The sequence below is a fragment of the Porites lutea genome, chromosome 7, assembly GCF_958299795.1.
Source record: "Porites lutea chromosome 7, jaPorLute2.1, whole genome shotgun sequence".
Lineage (NCBI taxonomy): Eukaryota > Metazoa > Cnidaria > Anthozoa > Scleractinia > Poritidae > Porites > Porites lutea.
Genome location: NC_133207.1, coordinates 7,180,038 through 7,197,843, shown reverse-complemented (window position 1 = coordinate 7,197,843; position 17,806 = coordinate 7,180,038). Strand labels below are relative to the sequence as shown.

At 40.0% G+C, this 17,806-nt stretch overlaps 3 protein-coding genes across 3 annotated transcripts in view; 1 reads left to right on the top strand and 2 right to left on the bottom strand.

Moving 5' to 3' along the window:
- Window positions 1-3: 3 nt before the first annotated feature.
- LOC140942478 (transcription factor IIIB 90 kDa subunit-like) lies at window positions 4-15,154 on the bottom strand. Its single transcript, XM_073391387.1, has 14 exons — window positions 14,906-15,154; window positions 13,330-13,410; window positions 11,889-12,062; window positions 11,043-11,074; window positions 10,162-10,234; window positions 8,694-8,843; window positions 7,915-8,415; window positions 7,242-7,315; window positions 5,721-5,802; window positions 5,009-5,067; window positions 4,172-4,416; window positions 3,187-3,238; window positions 1,773-1,959; window positions 4-263 (listed from the first exon to the last, which is right to left on the bottom strand). The coding sequence occupies exons 1-14, from the start codon at window positions 15,084-15,086 to the stop codon at window positions 229-231; spliced, it is 1,926 nt and encodes a 641-aa protein (XP_073247488.1). The 5' UTR covers window positions 15,087-15,154; the 3' UTR covers window positions 4-228.
- Window positions 15,155-15,688: 534 nt separating this feature from the next.
- On the top strand, window positions 15,689-17,585 carry LOC140944166 (histamine H2 receptor-like). Its single transcript, XM_073393291.1, has one exon. The coding sequence runs from the start codon at window positions 15,794-15,796 to the stop codon at window positions 16,790-16,792; it is 999 nt and encodes a 332-aa protein (XP_073249392.1). The 5' UTR covers window positions 15,689-15,793; the 3' UTR covers window positions 16,793-17,585.
- The window catches only part of LOC140944168 (uncharacterized), a 70,486-nt gene continuing 70,261 nt past the window's right edge, over window positions 17,582-17,806 (bottom strand). Inside the window, exon 6 of the mRNA XM_073393293.1 lies at window positions 17,582-17,653. Coding sequence (XP_073249394.1) covers window positions 17,610-17,653 — 44 coding nt within the window. The 3' untranslated portion in view covers window positions 17,582-17,609. The remainder of the gene's footprint in view (window positions 17,654-17,806) is intronic.

The window sequence follows — 17,806 nt, the reverse complement described above, 5'->3', positions numbered from 1 at the left end:
TAAAACTTTCTTGTTTTCCAGATTTCGTTCAACCTTTTAACGTATCCACCTTTGCGGTGTATTCCATGTTGAGAAGGATAATTTTGACCCCGGAAAAACAGCGCCTGCACTGGGCAGCTGGTCACCAGGGGACTTGACTCGACGACCTTTCAAAACCATACACTTTTTCTCCAGGTTTTTATTCGTCGATAGACGCGATACTCTAGCAACCAAGGCCTCGCAGTCTCATCATTCGTAATCTTCTCCATACTCGTCTTCTGCACCTAGAAGATAATAATTATACAGCATAAATCACTAGCTTCATTCTTCTATGGAACACAAGCCACTAACTGAAACTCTTAAGTTTGGCTTTTGACAACCTACCTGGCAGGGGTAACAAGGGAATGAAATGGGGCGAAGACATTCTTGAGGCTTCGTCACACGGTGGCGAAGCTCTAAGAGAGTCTGCGAGGGTGGTTCTCAAAAACATCGAAGAACCGTTTAAATAACACAACAAATACAGTAATAGAACACACTGGAAAACATTTTAGAATATTAACCCGTCGAATTATTATCGGGTTTTTAAAAACTTGTTAGCCTAACAGTTTTTCGAAGAACATCCCCACTGTTTACAACCTGAAATATAATGCTTGGGAGACATAATTGTAAGTCGCCAAGCTGTGATTTTGTCATTTTATTTTACAAGTCATTTCTTCGCTAATGCTAAGTTCCATAGCGAGTAACAGGAGTTATTGGCAATAGAAAACACAGTGGAGAATTTTGTAGCCGCAAAAAGTCGCAGAAATTCAGTCTGATTTGTTTTTTGTTTTTTTTGCGACTTGTTGCAGCGACAAAATTCTGTTGCGGAGACAAAGATTTTCACCAAAATTCTCCACTGCACACGAAGCGATTTGTCGCTGCGACGTGTCTCCGCAACGTGTTGCTGCAACTAGTCGCCCGACCTGTACACAAGAAGTGATCTGTCGTCGACGCCTATTTCCCTTTCGTGAACAGTCTTTGCCATTTTTAACGGTCGATGTCACCAATAGTAACCAGCAAGCCTTCAGTCATGATAGATATAAAATATTCCCTGAATTAAGTTACAAAAACGCAAAAAATACGTTTTGGAATAGTGTTAGAAAGAAAGACGTTGGAGCCAAATTGAATTTTCGTTATCATTTACGAAAAGGGCTAGGGTCACCTTACCCTGCGAGCAGTGGCCCTTCGATCTTCCTAGAAAAGTCGATAAGTGTCGTAAAAATTTTATTTTATTTTATTTTATTACATTCACCAATAATTAGCAGGGTCACCGCAACAGCATGACGCCAATAACTGCGGGCCCGTAACAGTCCGTCTCCCCATGAGAGATAGACCACCACACCGGGGACTACGTCCCCTACTCTTTACGAACAGTGTGTGGGTTCTTTAACGTGCCACAGAATTTACATATGCAAGGGTTGTGAGACGGGGCCTATGGTTTTTCGTCCTTATCTGAGAAGACTAGAAAGTCTAACCGTTTGCAGATGTCTTCACAAAGGCAGCACTTTCTCCTCAGTTATTTAAAGACCCTGAGTGTTGGTCTGGCAGGGACTTGAACCAGCCGCCTCCCGCTAGGCAGACCGGCCCTTATCCAACTGAGCTAGCCGGGCGACAAGTTGCAGTAACACGTCTCGGCGACGCAGCGACCGTTTACGAAATGGACAACTGCGTCGCCGAGACGTGTTACTGCAACTTGTTGCCTTGTGTGTTCCGACTTTAACACTCTACTTACCGAAAAAATGGAAGCAACTTACCTCCATCGTATATGTGTCCCATGAGCTGTGTCACACTCACTGGTTCCCCCTCCTCCTCCTCCTCCTCCTCCAGTTCATCGAATTCTTGCGTATTTTCATCATTCTTCTCATACTCCACTGGGCCACTTTCAACAACTACCTCATTTTGGCTTTCTTCTTCGGTGACTGGTTTTGGAGACTGGGTAAGCTGGAAATGATAACGCACTCTTGAGTCGACATTCTGCGTTGTACCGTAAAATCCCTGTTTCACCGCCCCCCTCCCCCACCCCCCTCCTCAACTTTTAAGTGCCAGCCGGTCATAGGAAAATCTATCTAGATTCCATTCGTTATAATTAAGCACCCCCACCCCCGCCCCCAACTTGTAAGCCGCGGCTTCCCCTGGCTACAGGCTCATCTATGTGTATCTATTTCTTGTTATGTTCTAGAATTTTAGTGAAATAAAGTACGTTTCGTTGCCAGCCAGTTTCAAAATGTTTTTCTGCTTATTATACTGAGTAACCCCATAACGAATATATATAAGCTCCGCCTAAATCTTTTACCACATTGTATAGGCCCAAGGCTTACTTCCACCGGGATATTACGGTAGCTTGCTTTAAGTGTTACACTCCTTTCAAATAGTCATTGCTAAACGCACATGATCATGATTTCCTAACCACATTTTTTCAATTCGGTTTGCTATGTTCTTTCGGTTTGCAGTGTTTGGCAAATGTCCAAACAGGTGCAGTCTGTTAAGAGTGTTATAAGGTAGGCTAAAAAAGAACTTTATTTGAGTGTCAATGTATTTAGCACAAATGCCCTGATTGACAATGGCGACGGCGGCGGGAGCGAAAAAGCAATAGGTTTAGATTAGCAAAACAACAGCTTTGCTAATCTCTTACCTCTCTATTTGAGAGAACTAAGATTCACGTTTACGCCAAACGGCAAACGTGAATTTGCACCACGTGACCAAGTTTTCTCCTTATTTTTCGTTTACTGTTTATTGCTTCTACACACACAGAAAAAGTAGTTTTATACCAGTTTTATCCATACGAATCATTCTGAACTGTTTTTATCTGTTTATTTTCTATTCTGAGAAATTCTCAATTTCAATCTGAAGTTTGCCGTTTGCGGTAAACGTGAATCTTAAGAGAGATTAAGATTCACATTTACGCCAAACGGCAAACGTGAATTTGTACCACGTGACCAAGTTTTCCCTTAAATGTCGTGTACTGTTTATTACTTCTACTCAAAACTAAGTAGTTTCACGCCAGTGTTATCCGTAAGAATTGTTCTGGACAGTTTTTATCGGCTTATTTTCTATTCTGAGAAATTCTAAGCTTAAATCTGACGTTTGCCGTTTGCCGTAAACGTGAATCTTAATCTCTCTAATGCCGTAAAACCCCCATCTTACGGTCTCAGCTGTAAGCACGCTTACCTTTGGTTTCTTGAAGGATTCTGATGGCAAAACAGCAGGCGAAGACGAATCTCTGAAATTCAAAGAGAACGAAGTTTAACAATTCGCGCACAATCAACAGTTCAGTCAAACCTTGCCGCGTAAGCGACCGAGTTACATCCTTGAAAAAAAAAGTATGTTAGGTCGGCTTCGAATTCTGTGAGAAAAACTACGAATTTGTTTTTATCATCTGAGGTAATAAAGACGATTGGCAACCGTAGAGAGATAGAGAAGCGAACGTTTGGAGTGCTAGCCCTTCGGCAGAACGAATAAGGAGATTGTAGGTTGTGTGTGGTTTCAATACCCATATGTTGGAGTTATATTATAGGTAGGGAAATGATATTGGTATCGGAAAATAATATTGTTATATATTGATATACCGTATATGACATAGTTTTGATATGGTGCCCGGAAAATAATGCACGAACCCTTTGTGAGAGCGAATCAGGGGATTGTAGATTGTGGCTTAAATACCGTATGTTGGAGCAAGGTTATTAGAAGGAATATCATAAGGTCAAAACAAGGAAGCAAGAATAAATTGGTTAAAGGAAAAGCGTTCGTTGACTCCGTAAGAATTTAGATAGCCTGCAAGCAAGCTCCGCGTTTGGGGAGTCGCGAGGAGTCACGCGAGAGGAGACGCGAGTGCGAGGAGCGTGTTCTCTCGCGGCTCGCCTCGTTTACCATAATTGAAGTGTTTGCTGTCAGACTAGAATTTAGAGTACAACTTTGAAAGATAAACCGAGTTGTCCTCAAAATTTTTGCGGCTTTCCGTGATGCGTTGGTAAAGAGACAGACAGAAAATTCCCATATTCCAAAGACTGGAATGATTGAAGATTAAATTAAAAATGGTCAATCTGTTTTCACCAACTCAGAGTCCTAACGAAGTTCATGCTAGAGGTAACCGAGGACTCTAATTCCCAAAATGGGTTTATTCCCATGGTAACACTTCCCACTGAGCTTAGCCCACCTTTTTCTTCCACCAGTTCTTGTAGGTACTCGTGGAGTGAGGAATTCCTGTTTGGCCGGTATAACCGGTTCAGCAGCAGGTTTGTCCGGTAGAGTAGGTTTACTGGACTGACTAGTCTCCAGATCTCTCAGCACTTCATAGTTGATTTTGAGAGATATTCTCTTTTCTACTAACATCTTCTCAATTGCTTCTCCGGCGGTACTGGCTGGTCCACTTGGAGTTCTCTTCTTGTACGATTTTCGTTTCTGCAAACGCCATAAACACTCTAAAATTAATCATAACCATAACACACAAGAAAAATCCTCCAATCTGATTGGCTATCGTTAGCCTGCGTAGCAAGCGTTTTCCGTTTGGTTTCAGAGCAAAGAAAGACCGAGGAATGGGGTTTTCGGTTTTGACCGCGCGAAAACTGGAACGAGAGCGAGAGCTTTTCGCGAGATCTTTGACTCTCGATCCTCGTTTTTTGCTCCGAAATCGCACGAAAACCCTAGCTACGCAGGCTAGGCTATCGTGAGCCCTGATTTCAGTATAAAAGGGACAAAGAAATAGGGCAGTACGCGTTGGCAAGAGATCATTCTTGGCGTTGGACAATATGATCCACCGCACACAGCAACAGGACAGCTGCTCTATATTGATAGAGTTACTTACGAGTGCAGGCAAGATGATGGGAATCCCGTTCCCTACCCGCTAGGGATTTCCCGAGTAGGTCCCGTAAGAAAACGTTGTCTAAATCAATATATAAATTCGCCCTTCCTTCACCCTTACCTACCATGCAGGCTTCCTATCCTATAACAGTAAAACATAACTGAGTAGTAGTTCATCATGTTTTTGTCTAACCTTTTTATTTTCCTGTTTATTTCCTTCTTCCTTTTCTCTCGCTTCTTTCTCTTGTTTTTCTATGAGGAACAAAAGCATTAAACCGATTATTAAACCGTCTTGTGTTGCCAACGGCTCCGTTAAAGGCTTGACTCAACACAGACAGAAGTCTTCCAAGAAGGCTATTTGATTGCTTTTTTAACGGAAGTAAAGGTATTTGGCTGGCGTAACCAAAATGTCCGCATTCGGTTAGACGATTTTCAGCCGTGAATGCACAGTTCATTGTCTAACAGAGTTGGTTATAGCAATCGTCCAGTTGAAAGCAAGGTCATGGGTTTAAAACTCTTTTAGGATTTAATTTGTTTGGATAATAACGCAACTGTACTGGCCCAATGTAAGGGAACCCAAGACAAATTCTGGATTCCACGCTGCGAAATCCGGATTCCAGGTACTGGATTCCAGCCTTTGTCAGTGGAAAATGGATTCTAGATTCCCCTCTTTAGTAGGACTGCGGATCCCTTGAGCTGTATTGTGGATTCCAAAGACCAGGATTCCCGAATTTTCAAGCAAAATTTTCCCAGATTCTGGATTCCACAAGTAAGGTATTCCCGGGTTCCGGAGTCTGGATTCCCTTTCATGCAGTGAAAGCACCCTCCTTGCCTGAATATTGATTAGATCCTTACCTTTACTGCACACGCTATACATACCTAAATGAACGACATAATAAATTCACCTTTTAATTTTTCCAAGTAATCCTTATTTTCTTCCATCCAGAGTTTTGTCTTTATTTCAATCTCTTCGCTGTTTAAAAGGCACTGGAAATCAAGTAGGCAAGAAATGATTTTAACTCACTGAATACTTGGACAAAGTAATTTTGATATACGGAAAGTTGCACCAAATGAGCAAACGTCATCGCGGCATCATCGCTAACTTCCTAAAAGATTCCAAAGTTACAAAAGCTTTTTCACTGAATTGTCTACAGAGAGGGGGGAATCCAAAAATTCCTGGTTAGAAATCCATTAACAGATTTCTCAATTGAAAGAATTCTTAATTGTGCGGAACTCTTATTGGGCTTCTGATATTTCGCGGAAAAAAAGCAAAATTTCGCGGGATTTTCGCGGGAGAAAAGTCAAAATTCGCGGAAAAATCGGCCGATTTCGCAGGATTTTCGCGGGAGAAAAGTCAAAATTCGCAGAAAAATCGGCCGATTTTGCGGGATTTTAGCGGAAAAAAGTCAAATTACGAAGGATTTTCAGGGGCAAATTCTAAGAAAAATCGGCCGATTTCATGGGAAATTTCGGGGGGAAACTTCGCCAAGAAACAATCAGTAAAAAACTGCCGATTTCGCTGGATTTTTTTGGGCAAATTTAGCTAAAATCGATCAATTTTGCGTCGATATGACCAGCGTTTTTAACGTTTTTTTAACAGGGATAATCATTTACTCTTTCCACAACAGTTCGCTCGAGAAATGAGCGAATGCTAAAGCTATTAACATTATGGTTAGTACCCAGTTTTTCGCAACGTTCATCTAAAAACGCGTGGTAGTTTTGGGACGTTGTTTACTCGTTGCAGTGACGAAGTTTCAAGATAAATTTGGACGTTTGGGGTGAATAAAACAGGTCTAATAGCCAAGATAAGTATTAAATATGTTTTGCCGACATGTATTTGGAAATATTTCTGGCGGATTTCGCGGTATTTCGCGGTTTTTTGGGAATTTCGCGGGATTTCGCGGAAATACCTGAATTTCGCGGGTCCGCGACCGCGCGAAATATCAGAAGCCCTGTCTTAATTACCGGTATACTATCTTTTGACTACCGTTAATAACCAAACTAATCTCTTAAATCTCTCTCTTTAGATTATACATCTGCAGTAAGCTCAAACGTCAGCATACATTTAACATTACGACCAAAATTCAACACATCAAAAGGATCATTACACACTTCCTAGTCTCCTATGCATCCAAGCTCCTCCTCTACCCTGCGTAGCAGGCGCTTGGAAGTAATGGGCGCGGGTAAGAAAAAGGCACATGACAGAGACACGCATGTCTCCCTTGCGCGCCCCATTATCTCTTGCACCATTACTTCCAAGCTACCCTTCCTCTTCCTGTGGGGAGAAGTGTTGCGTGACAACACAAAGAACAAATTTCCAGAATTTATTTGTAAGTGTACGAAACCTGCCCAACGACAACTCTGTTACGCACAACCTCAAAACGGCCTGTTGGTACTCTGTTCAACTACAAGACTACATATCATACTTTATCGAGTTCAGCATCATCTAGCCCAGTTAGATCCAGCTCCTCACTTTCTTTGTCTTCCGACGGTTCTTCAACTACAACACAGAACGAATATTTCAAAATATAGAATTGAGGCAAACTATGTGTCATATCCCTAGAATATGGTCAATTGTAATTTGGTTACCCACGAAGCACTCAAGAGTTCTGAAGAAATCGTTTAAATGTGTCTGTGTGTTTCAAATTGAATTGGAATTTGAAAGCAATGGTTTTTAGGAGAAGGGAAAACAAGAGTACTTGGGGGAAAAACATCTTGAAGCAAGGGAGAGAAAGAAAAACTCTGAAACACTAACGTGCAACATTATCTAGCTACATTCAAACCCCATTTATACTGGACACCACGGTGGCCATAGAATGTGTCTGTTTTAACGGGGTGTCCATATTAAGCCCGTTGAGTAGAGAAAATGTCAGGGTTTTCTTCCCCAGGGACAAAGCAAACTGTCCATAATAATGAGGTCCCTAATGCAGGGTTAGACATTACATGGCCTTACGCGCAACTTCACCTACTTTTGAACTTGCACTGTAAAACATGATCACTACCTTTACGTCAAGTAAAGAAAAAGAAAATGCTCAAGTTGTCCTCACCCATGTCAAGGCACAAGGCAACTATAGGCCAACTAAAAAAAATATTTTATACCTGTCTGAGATGTGTCTTCTTTCCCATCACCCACTGATGAAGAATTTGTATTTTCACCATTGCTAAATGGAACATTTGTCTGCTCTCCTGTGCAAAATGGGGGAACAAAAACTGAACTGCCATTCCCCGGAAAACCATTATCATTCTCAGAGGAAGTAATAGGTCCATTTTCTTTGGAAATTTTTACATTATCCTCTTTTTTATGAACTCCTAAAGCCATGTCAACTGCTTTCTGAAAAGCCTCCAATTCAGAAGTGATTTCAGGTTTGTTCAGCTCCTCCATTTGCTGTTTGGCTCTTTTCCTTGCCTGCGTAAATGAAGGAGGATCTTGCTCTTCCTCAAGATCTATTTTTTGAAATTCATCAATGGTGAGTTGGCTAGAAGGTGTATCTTGAAAGTCTCCTAACCTCTTTCTAATGGTGGATTCACTGATGCGAACAACTCGCACAACTTCGCGCACTGTTCTATTAAAGCCATGTAATCTTGCGGAGACCAAGAGGGCTGTCAAGGATGAAATAAATAACATTATTTGGCAGATACATTACACAATTGAAATCAAGCCATACATGGTTACAGAAAATGGTGCAAAGAAACAAGAACACTTAAAGCTCAAAACACAGTATAAGCTTGGGACTTGCAAACCCACTCGTCCCTCCACTAGTTCTCCTTGCAGCACCTGAGGGGGAGTGGGTGGGGTAAACAGAAATGCGCAACTCAAATGGGTAATGATAAGAAATAGACAAGAAATAGAAAACAAAACATCCTCCAAGGTCATTTACCTGCCCCACAGAGCCCTGAAGGACGCCGACCATGATGAATCCAATCTCTTTTCATTCTTGAGACCAACCTCAATGCAGTCATAGCAACATCGTGCTCCTTTTCACCAAACTCCAATTTGTGTGCAAAACGATGGATATATAGACAAGGATCTAGGAACAGGAGAAGTATAGTAATTACATAATAATTCCTTAACTGACTCTAACAGCTATTATAGAATACCTGCTTTCTAATATATTGTTCTATAAGGGGCTTATTAACCCAGCACAGAAAAAACATATAGTCTTCATGACCCAACCGTCTCTGGGCAAGTCAACGTTTCATATTTTTTCCAGTTAAAACAAAGCAAACTAAAAGGGAACTAAAAGTTATTGAATGGGCAGTTACAGGCTATTCACATGATACCAGAATTGCTTTCATTCCCCAATAAATTTCCTAAAATGAGGTTCCCACTGTATTCACGGGACAACATCAACCATCTCAGCTAATGTCAGTCTAAGGATTTCTCACTCACATGATTTTTGTGCGAGATCAGACATACATGCTCCATTCACCCCAGATTATACAGCGTTTGCAATTTCATCTCCAGAGAAAGTTCTTTTGTCAGGTTACTTTTTACCAGAATGAGAACAGTTTCATGACTCATTCTGGAATGGTTTTTATAGAAACCAGTAAGCACCACATAAGCAATGCTTCACAAATACAGTCGAACTTCTTGGTATGGACACCTCTCCAATACGGACACCTCTCTATTACGGACAGTTTCCTGTATATGTACTGACAAAATTCCCATACATTTCCTCCAAAAAAACCTCTATAGTACGGACCCTCTCTAATACGGACAACACAAAATCTCGGCCCTTGGGAGCAAATTCATACAAACTTAACCTCTTTTTTACGGACACTACGGGACAAGGTGTCGATAATTTGTGGTATATGTACTATTTCCTGTTGGCAGTTACACAAACATTGACACTTTATCAGTCAGCGATAAACCAATACCAGAACATGTCTTAGGCAAAGTATTTCGTTTTGTTTCAAAATTCGTATGTATAGCAAGTAACTGAGAAGTACAAGAACATTAATCAATTTAGATTCAGAAATTAACAAGACACTGAGTTTTGGGCTTGATTTTACTTAATGAACACTCTAACCAGTGGGGTCTTAAAGGTGACCTATATGTAATCATAGCGACCTCTCTAATACGGACACTTCGCTCTGTCCCTTCGGTGTCCGTATTAGAGAGGTTCAACTGCATGTGATATTTATGGGGTGATGTCACAGCCAACATGTAGGTTTACTCCTCCGGGAAATAAATAATTGTGGTACAAATTCTGTGAAAATACTTTGTATTATACACCAGCTTGACTACCTTGTCTCAAATTAAGTGAAAACTAAGAATAAGCACCATATACTTAACCTCACAAATAATATTGATAAACATTACATACAGGTTTAAGGCTTTCTTACCAACAGCAGGCAGATTAATGTAGAGCTCCTGAGCCAGTTTAAGATAAGCTCTACCCAATGTGAACACATCAACCTATCAAAGCAATTCACAAGAGTTAATTTCAATTCCCACACTCAAGGTGCTAATTATCATTCCAAGGCTAAAAAGTGGCTAACTTCACACAAATAAAAATTTCAAACTTGTTGCCAAGGCTTAGGGAAAAAAAAAACAAGAAAAATGAAAAGAAACAACTTTCCACCGTGACACGAAGTCAAAGCACTTTTTCCAAGGCTTAAGGGAAAATAACAATAGAAATCACCAAAAGAAACATATAGGGTGCTTTTCATTTACCAATAATTATTCCGGAAATTCTTGTTGAGATGTAAACGGAACATGCTTTTATCAGGCGTTCCACTGGAAAATTCCCGGGAATAACTGGAAAATTGAAAAGGTAGTCCTGTTTTCCCACTAGAAACTTTTCCGATGGAAATGCATGTTTGATTTACAGGTTTTTGCGAGGAATCACCAGTTCTATGCTATTCACAGCGATATCTGTGCCACCATCTTGAATTTTGGTGATGAGAGCATAAACAAATGGAACCTTGGTCAAATGGAACACATTCTTCACTCGATGGACGTTAATTTCCATGGAAGTTTCTCAAAGTTTTTGGTAAATGGAAAGCACCCATAATGTCCACCCTGACACAAAGTGAAAGCACACTCTCCATGCTTGCTATACTAAACCCATCCAGAAGCAAGTGAGGGATGACTTTAGAGTCTGGCAAGTTATTTCAATCGACTAAGTTTATTATTCCTAACGTTTATTCTACCGGTATCCTTTACTTCAGCAGGTTGTGAAGTTCCTTCTTAAAAGATAAGACTAAAATGCTGATAGCAGTACCTGCAAAACATCACTGAAGTCCAGAAGCATGTCTGCAATTGTGTCAAGGATTCCATAATATGTTACTCTGCATTTCACTCTTACTTATGCAGTCTTCTCCAGAAAAAGTAGGGTAGAGGATCAAAAATTAAAGGAGGTGGCAAATGATTAGATTAAAATGAGTGGAAAGCCAGTTTCATGCTGATGAGCTCCATGTGGGGGTAGACATGGCTGGCATTTGCCCCCCTGTCCTTGGGAAAAATTTTTATTTTAGGGGCTTCAGAAAGTGCATTTCAGTGCAATTTAAGCAACCAGTTAAAGAATTTTAGTCATGGAGGTGGCACCTTCATTTACCTATACAAAATATTTTTTATCATAAATCTGCTGTTATTGAACAAAATGGCTCAGAAACAAATACTACCCAGCGATCTATTTCCTTTCTTAGAAAATAATTTTGTTTGAGTAGCCAGTGCTTCTGTGCCAACTATACAGCAATTTTTGGCAGCTACTGGAGCTCCCATCTGGAGAAAACTCTTCAGGTTGTGCACATACTTATAGTATACGTGTACAGCTAGGCTAGTGGAGGCAATCACCTATGATTAATATTATACCAGCTGAGCCACTAGATTCAATTTGATACTGTAAGCCTGGAGATGGCCTGTGACAAAAACTTTGTGGCAATAATAAAATGCTGAAGTTTATCTTTTCAATAATTTGTGGATAGATTACTTGGAAAGTGCCTCTGACATGACAAGAGGTAATGAGACACAAATGCACTTAATTAACTGAACTGAGACACAAACAGAAACATCACCTGCATCACATAACATGAAGTTACTTTTTTTAAAACTGATTTTCAAAGGATACGCGGTGTTCTCTCCGTTCTGCATACTAGATACAAGCACGCTGCTACAACATTGTTTATTCGCCGGCCTCTGGTGAGGCGTTTGTTTACTGCTAACTTGTAAAAGTTATATGCCGTGTCAATACAATGCTGATTCATCTGTAACTGATGACCAACCATATTTATTCTCTTCTTGCCTACATTTAAAAAGGAGCAAAGTAACAGCTCAGACAAACCCATGTAAGGGTGTTCCCAAAGAGCTTAAAATTTCAGGATCCAGGTTTTGCCTTTTTAGAAGGCTGTCCCAGTAAGAATATTTTGTGATCAAGCAATGCGTGATCACAAATCATGCCCAAGGTCACTGGCATGATCACTCCTTTTCTCATGATCATGCTTTTGGGATAGTGTTGTCAAACCATGAAAGGAGTGATCAGACCTGTGATCAACCCCAGCTGTGATCACAGTTTACATCAGATGGCGTGCATACTGACCAGGCCTGTAATTAGGAGCCAGGGGCCTAGGGATTCCCCCGGCTACTAATGAGCGTGGTCCCCGGCTGCATTAATTGAAAAATAGACGAAAAATAGAACCTAAATAAATTCTTAGCTAATTGATTCCCCACCTACTTGTTGTATTATTTTACCAGGCAACTTGAAATTTTAGTGACAAGCCCGATACTGCAATTTAAGTGCTTTAGTTTTACTTATAACATTATAATAATAATATTAAATAAACTTTATTTTTGGTGCCTTAAGTTTTTTTGAAGAGGTATATTTTTGCTTCATCTGCAGTGTTTCATAGTGTCCATGATCATGAATTTATTCTGGACTTAATTGATCAAGCCTTTCTGATCCAATTTATTACATAGCTGTCTTGTCATGATTAGATCATATCATGGTTTACTCCATTATCAGGATGTGATCACACATAAAAAATTTTAGTGGTGATCACGCTTTGTGATCACAGTTTGCTCACACCTACATTTTTACTGGGGTGGGATTAACTTGGGATTTCAGAGGAAGAGAGGAGCAAGAAATACACTTGTAGAATTTTATGTAGGCAAGACTTATAATCTTGAAAGGAAACAAATGAATATAATTTGAAAAATAGAAATGCAAATAAGAAAAGTGAAACTTTCTTTGCATTAATGTCAAGGAAAACGAACATCTGTTAATTTGACCTCAACACAAGTTATCAAAATTTTTCTCCACTCAGTCACAGCTGTTTTGATTGTACCATTTTATTCCATCAGCTACATATGTCTGCCAGTCATAGATCTCTGAACATCAACGAACCTAAAACCTCCATCAGACTCTTTGTAAAGCGTATGTTGAGGTATCGTTAAGATTTGCTTGTATGTACGTTTAATTGGATGACTGAAATGTCTCACTAGCATTAAAATGGTCAGCGTCTTAAAAAGTTAGAGAAAAAAAACACAAATCAGAAGCACAAATCATGAAATACCATTTTCAAGAGTCACCACTCTTGATTCTTGGCCAAGACCATGACGAAACCCAGAGCCAAGTCCAACACCTGTTTTGTTGCCTGGTAAATAAGTAAAAAAATACATGAGAATTTAAAGGCACACAGTCAGCTATGGGACCGTGCTGACCTGGACACTACTTTAGCCAGTTTGAAAAGAGTTTCCCTCAACCCAAAATCAAATCTATACATCAGATACATCTAGATCTAGAAATCCCCTTCAATCCTCCCTAGTGTTTCATTCAGTCCACGATCTTTTACTGAAAACCTCTTTTTCAGCAAACTTTTACCCCTCCTATGACATTATTTTATCAGATTTGGTTAAAAACAGTATTCAAAGGAACATGAACAGAAGAGGTGAGAAATGCATAGGCGCTGGGCCGGAGAAATTGCCTTCATTTACCAAGGTAATAAGAGAAATGAATTAGTAACAATGGTGAGAAAATAATCATTATATGTATTTGAAAAATCAATGGAAAAGGTTACATTATTTGGAAAATCAAGCTTTCTTGGCCTTGAACCTTCAACAATTATTCAGACTTCATTTAATTTCTCACCTCTACTGATGTTTGAATTCGGAAGTATTTGTTGATGTTTGGCTTTGTCTGGCAAAATCCGTTGGTGAATTCTCAATGGTATGTAAAAAAAAATGAGTGCTCTGATACGGCTTAGGGGTTATAATCATGATTAATCGGCATGTATCTAGTTCAACTCTACAAGGTTTGTTTAGAGCATTCTGGATACACTTCTCACTTTCTGTTTCATGCACATCTTGTGACATGCAAATCAGCTGTGTCCCTTAATATTGATATTCATAGTTACAGCCAACTCCCAATAATTCGAACCTTCAAGGGACATAGAAAAAAGTTTGAGTTATCAGGAGTTCGAGTTATCAAGGGTAAAATTATATAGAAAATGATCTGAAGGGAAATGAAAATTGCTTTGAGTTAGCCGGAGGTTTGAGTTACCAGAAGTCAACTGTACAACCTTTTCAGTCACTATACAACAATTACTGAGATTTGAAATTAGTTATTCAAGTTATCATATCAAAAGAGAAAATTAAACACATAAATTAAGAATACCATAGGATTTATGAGAAAATAAACAATCATTATGGTAATTCGTGGTGAACGGAAACAGGGCAACCACCTTTTCTCCACGATAAAAACAACCGATTGGAGTACTAAATGTCACGTGATCTGCATGGCGCAATGGAGATCACATCTTGTACTTCGCCAATATTGCCCCTTCGCCTACAATAACGTCGTGGTTCAAACCCTACATGTTACTCGCGAACTTATGTGTAAACATCCTGTTTCCTTATTGATATTATTTTTTTTCCTTTTTCTTCTTTTTTATCCTAGCACAGTGATGTAAAATTACTAAAAAATGTATGATTTCAGAAAGAAAATCAAACAGAGATGTTCAATACACGTGTACTGTCCTCACACTAAGATGAAGTTAAATGTACGAGGTTCTCTATTAATTTCGTCAAGAGAGTTCTTAAAAGTTCCAAAAGAGTTCTTGAAAAGTTCATAGTTGAAAGAAAAATTCTTACCCTCTGACGAGACGAACTGTCCTATTGCACTAGCTCCTCCAATACTGTTCTCTTGAAACTGTACCTCGGAAATAATAATGTTGTCTTCAAGGACAGAACCGCATCCCATGCACACAGCATCACCACGAGCTTGATCTATATCAATGTCACTACCACCGCAATTCGAACAAACTTGAGACATGCTGGAGAAATTAAATTCTTACTGAATCAGAAAAATAGATCGACCACATCGGCCACCGGTGCTTTCTATTTTGATCACCGGGGAAATTGCGCTCACAAGGCCTTGTGGGTGATATTTTGATTAAGTTATGGGAGGGGCGGGTAGTGGAATTTCAACCTAGAAAAAAATTGGGGCGAATGATCGAGGAAAGGTGATCCGTCTTAACCAGTCGTCTAGTTCGACGAAATCTTTATTTCAAAGCATCCCAGTTATGACCACAACCGAGCGACCAGCTCTACGTGCGAAACCCCGTTTGAAGGGTTTGAACTGTGTTACTACGGCTAAAGAAAAGTTCTCACAAGCGGCCAATCTGCTCAAAAAAATTAAACCAAGTGACCACTATTGTGAATAACCGGCAGGTCTTTTCCTTTATTTGTTTATTTATTTATTTATTTCTGTTTTTTCGGCGCGGTTCTTGAGGGGTTCTTGCAAGTGAGCACATGGGAACTTTCACGTGTTAGCATAATTTTGGCAATACGCATACATTAAGATCCATAAACTTCCGAGAGGCTAAATGTTTCCCTCTCGAATATTCACAATCAATCTACTTTCTAACTCGCTTGGAGGTATCGAAAAATCTGAACTTATCGACATAAGGCACAGAAATAATTTTCACTTGGTTGGCGAACTGTGTGTTGAATTGAAAGTTTCGCAGTGAGTAGATCAAGATGTCTCTTACTGGATCGTATTCCTGCGCGAATGTCTCCGCGCCTACTACACTGAGTATCACTTCCGCTACAGCTTGTGGAGTCCTAACGGTTACAGCTATAACTGGAAATATCCTGGTTCTTCTGGCCGTCATTATTGACCCAAATCGCAATCTTCGCTCGCCTTTTAACTTCTTAGTAGCCAATCTAGCTGCCGCAGATTTGATAGTTGGTTGCTTTGCGCTGCCGATGTCTGTGGAAGCCTACACTCTCGAGGCATTGGGTCTTTGGAAGCTCACTCCTCGAGTTCATGCAAGGCTTGTTTTGTATTTCATATCTTGCACTGCGTCACTGTTCAGTTTGGCCGCCTTAACGGTGGATCGATTCGTTGCTATTACTCACCCGATAAAATACCGAATTAAGCTGAATTCTCGTCGAACTGCACTGATTTCCCTCGGATTATGGATAATCTCAATTTTGTTTCCATTTCTGTATTTCAAGGTTGGCTATTTGAAGTATCAGTTCGTCTTCGCAAACACAGCGGTAGTGTCTACATTCGCCGTACTTTGCCTGACTTACGCTAAAGTCTTTCAGAACTTCAAAGAGCAAATTAAGAATTGGGACTCGCTGCACAGCGGCCCAGACAATGAAAATCACGCGAAGATGAGGACAATCAAATGGGAGAAGAAGGTCACCAAAACCTTTCTAATTATGTTAGTACTTTTTATTAGCTGTTTCTTTCCTTCACTGGTCATGATCTACGTTATAAGTTTTTGTGGAACCTGTAATTGTATATTCATTCACTGGGCAAGAGATTTTAACTACATTTTAACCATGGCTAATTCCAGCATAAATCCTTTTGTGTTCGCTTGGCGTCTTCAACCCTATCGGAAGGCTTTCACAGCAATTTTAACTTGTCGAGGGGTCGTAAGAAAACTGCGTTCGCTGTCAGAGCAGATGAACATTTCTATGAATTCACTAGGTCCACATTCGCAGAATAGAGGCAATGGAGCGGGGTAGAAGTCGAATGATGTTCGATGATGTGAAATACATGTAACCACATGTATTCTATTTTTAGATCGTGGATCTGGGCGTGTCATTAGACTAGACAGAAGCCAATAGACGCTTATTCTTTTCTTTGTCATGCAGGATCATGGCCGCGTATGGGCAATTAGATTTCAAACAATAGTTTAAATGAAATTAAAGGGTAATAGTAAAGCACTTGTTATCGGCTTCTCTAAGGGGAGATGGGGGGTTGCGCAGGCTAATGCGGGGACTTAACTGAAGCCTTTTTCACAATGATCACGTGTTCACTCATCGCGCCCGTCTCGCGCTTCACGCCGGCGTTGCGTTTGCCTCGTTTTTTATGCATTTTGTAAGTACAAACAAAAAGACAGACCGGCAACTAATCGAGGAATATTTGAAATGAAAATAAAAAACGATTTGTTAAAAGCTAGTTTTACATCTCCCAGAAGGATTGCAATTGGAATGAGATTTTTAATTGTAATTGATAGAAGCCCTCAGCAAATGCCATCATTGGGCATGACAGAGCGATTGAGCGTCTAGCAATCGACAAAATCACGATCCAAATTACTGCAGGAAAGCGTTCTTGTTACTATGCCTGTTAGCATTAATATCTTTATATATATAATAATTGCCGTTTCTGTTTGACAAGATAAAGCTAATGAAGTGAAAGTTAGGCCTTTTCTGTTTTTTGAAATATTTTATTAATTTTTAATAATTGACGCTCAAGCAAACGTTTTGCCTAGAACTATCTCAATTATGTAGCTGTAGCCTCAATATGAGTTCCTCCTTAGTAACAAACTTATTTGCTGACTCAGCGCACGTAGACTACCAAGACATCTGCCTCTAGGACATTCTCTGAAATAAAAGGTTTAAACAGCGAGAACATAGTTGAGACCTGAAAGGTACCCTGTTCCAGGCGTTCAGTTAGTAGAGCGCGGCGTTCAAGATGGTAGGGAGCGATTGTACGCGTGGAAAAGGAGACGAAAAAAACGTGCTTTTTTCCTCGTC

Excerpts from the sequence above, each read along its gene's own strand:
- LOC140944166 (XM_073393291.1), top strand. The coding sequence starts at position 15,794 with ATGTCTCTTACTGGATCGTATTCCTGCGCGAATGTCTCCGCGCCTACT.
- LOC140942478 (XM_073391387.1), bottom strand. The coding sequence starts at position 15,086 with ATGTCTCAAGTTTGTTCGAATTGCGGTGGTAGTGACATTGATATAGAT. Across the intron at positions 3,239-4,171 it reads AGAACTGGTGGAAGAAAAAG|AGATTCGTCTTCGCCTGCTG; the intron begins GTGGGCTAAGCT and ends TTTGAATTTCAG. Across the intron at positions 1,960-3,186 it reads AATCCTTCAAGAAACCAAAG|CTTACCCAGTCTCCAAAACC; the intron begins GTAAGCGTGCTT and ends TATCATTTCCAG.